Below are 1,870 nucleotides of genomic sequence, written 5' to 3' on the forward strand. Positions count from 1 at the left end.
CACCCACAGACCAAAGTAGACGGTGTTGTTAAGAGTTGTCGATTCAATTCCGACTCATAGTGACCCGTATAGGGTTTTTGAAGCTGTAAATCTTTATAGGAGCAGAAAGTCTCATCTTTCTCTGTTGGAGTAGCTGGTGGGTTTGAACTTGTGGACTTGCAGTTAGCAGTCTAACACTATTCATAAGAAAGATGGAATGGCTATATTGCTAACACCAAAGTAGATTTTGTTGCTGTTGTCAGTGTCATCAAGTTGATTCCGACTCACTTTGTTGTTGTTATGTGCTGTCCAGTCAGTTCCAACTCGTAGCAATCCGAACGTAAAGGGTTTCCGAGGAGTGGCTGATGAGTTTGAACCATCCACCTTGCTGCTCAAACTGACTTTGTGGTTCAGTGCCTTATCCTGCAGTGCCACACCAGGAGTCCTCGGATTCATAGAGCCCAGTATAGAGTTTCCATGGAGCGGCTGGTAGGTTTGAATCACACACCTTGCAGTTAGCAGTTGAGTGCTTATCCTACAGTGCCACACCAGGAATTTAGAACCTGGAATATCACTAGAAATTGAGGCTATTTCATAATGACAACATAATCAAAAGATATAATAATCTTAAATGATTACGCCTTTAATAAGAGCTTCAAAAACATGAAAAGATTGACAACTGAAAGGAAAAAAATGACAAATCCACAATTATTGTTGGAAATCTCCACACCTCTCTCAGAACAAGTAGACAAAAAGTCAGTACGGGTATTTCAAGCACTTTGACCCAACAACAGAATACAAAGTTATTTCCAAATTTACATGGAACATACACCAACATTAACTAGGCACTGGGTCAAACGTAAGGAAAGTAAATAATGCTGGCACACAAAGGATCAAAACAGAGTATGTCCTATTGACAAGGGACAAGCAAGCAGTTTTGCATAAAAGTCACTTACACAGCAGCGACCTAGGAAGTCCAGTGCAGTGAGGGACGACACACTCCTAAGCAAGGAACAAGTGACAAGAACAACGTGTCGCGGTGCCATGGGTGTGTGGCTAGTTCTTTATCAGAATGCGGGGAGGTTGTGATACCTGGTACTAATCTGGAGAAACGGGATAGGGTGGTTCGGAGACTGGGGCCAGGTGTGGTGGCTGCAAACCTCAATCTTGGTGAAGTAAGACGTCGCTGCCGCCCAAACATCTTTGAAGGGAACTGAACTCACTGAAGGAGAATTGGCCTTGTGGATTAGGCGCTGGCTGCTAACTGCAAGGTCTGCAGAAGGAAGACGACACTGTCTGCTGTCATTGAGATTTACTGTCTCGGGAATCATACTAAGGGTCGGAAACGATTCGCTGGGAGTGGACAGTATGAATCGGATCGACTAGATGGTAGTGGTTTTGGTTTGGGGTTAGCTGCAGTTAAAGGAATCCCGGATTAAGGATGCAGTTTTCTCCCGAAGACAGGATGCCTTCTCTGTCCTTTTTGATTCCAGGTCGTGCGGCGTTACCTTCGGAAGGTCCTGCCTGGAAGGGCTGAGCGCAGGCTCCAGGTGGGAATCGCGCTGGAGCCAGGTCCGCCAGCTAGCTGCCTTCCTTCCTGCGCGGGGTGCAGGCCGGAGGTGTTACCAGGACTGTCTCCTGAACACGAAACTAGGTCAGGACGATGACAAACCTGTCTGCAGGCGGTACCCGCTGGCGGTGTGAACACGAAGAACCTAGGTTAAGGAAGCTCTAGGCCGACTCACACTCCGACTGCCTAGGCGACGCGGAGCTGCAGGGTAGGACAAAGGAGGCCTGAAACCTCCGCAGTTCTCTCCCCGAGCTACCCCGCGGGCCCTCCGGCCCTCGGACGCCCAGAAAGCAGAAGCGGGCGGACGTCAGGCCACTCGTC

The 1,870-nt window shown here is 48.4% G+C and overlaps 1 protein-coding gene across 1 annotated transcript in view; it reads left to right on the forward strand.

Annotated features, from left to right (window-relative positions):
• Positions 1–1,365: 1,365 nt before the first annotated feature.
• The window catches only part of TNFRSF11A (tumor necrosis factor receptor superfamily, member 11a, NFKB activator), a 77,184-nt gene continuing 76,679 nt past the window's right edge, over positions 1,366–1,870 (forward strand). Inside the window, exons 1-2 of the mRNA XM_006837578.1 lie at positions 1,366–1,380; positions 1,473–1,551. Coding sequence (XP_006837641.1) covers positions 1,366–1,380; positions 1,473–1,551 — 94 coding nt within the window. The remainder of the gene's footprint in view (positions 1,381–1,472; positions 1,552–1,870) is intronic.

Source organism: Chrysochloris asiatica, unplaced genomic scaffold (genome assembly GCF_000296735.1).
Source record: "Chrysochloris asiatica unplaced genomic scaffold, ChrAsi1.0 scaffold00021, whole genome shotgun sequence".
NCBI lineage: Eukaryota > Metazoa > Chordata > Mammalia > Afrosoricida > Chrysochloridae > Chrysochloris > Chrysochloris asiatica.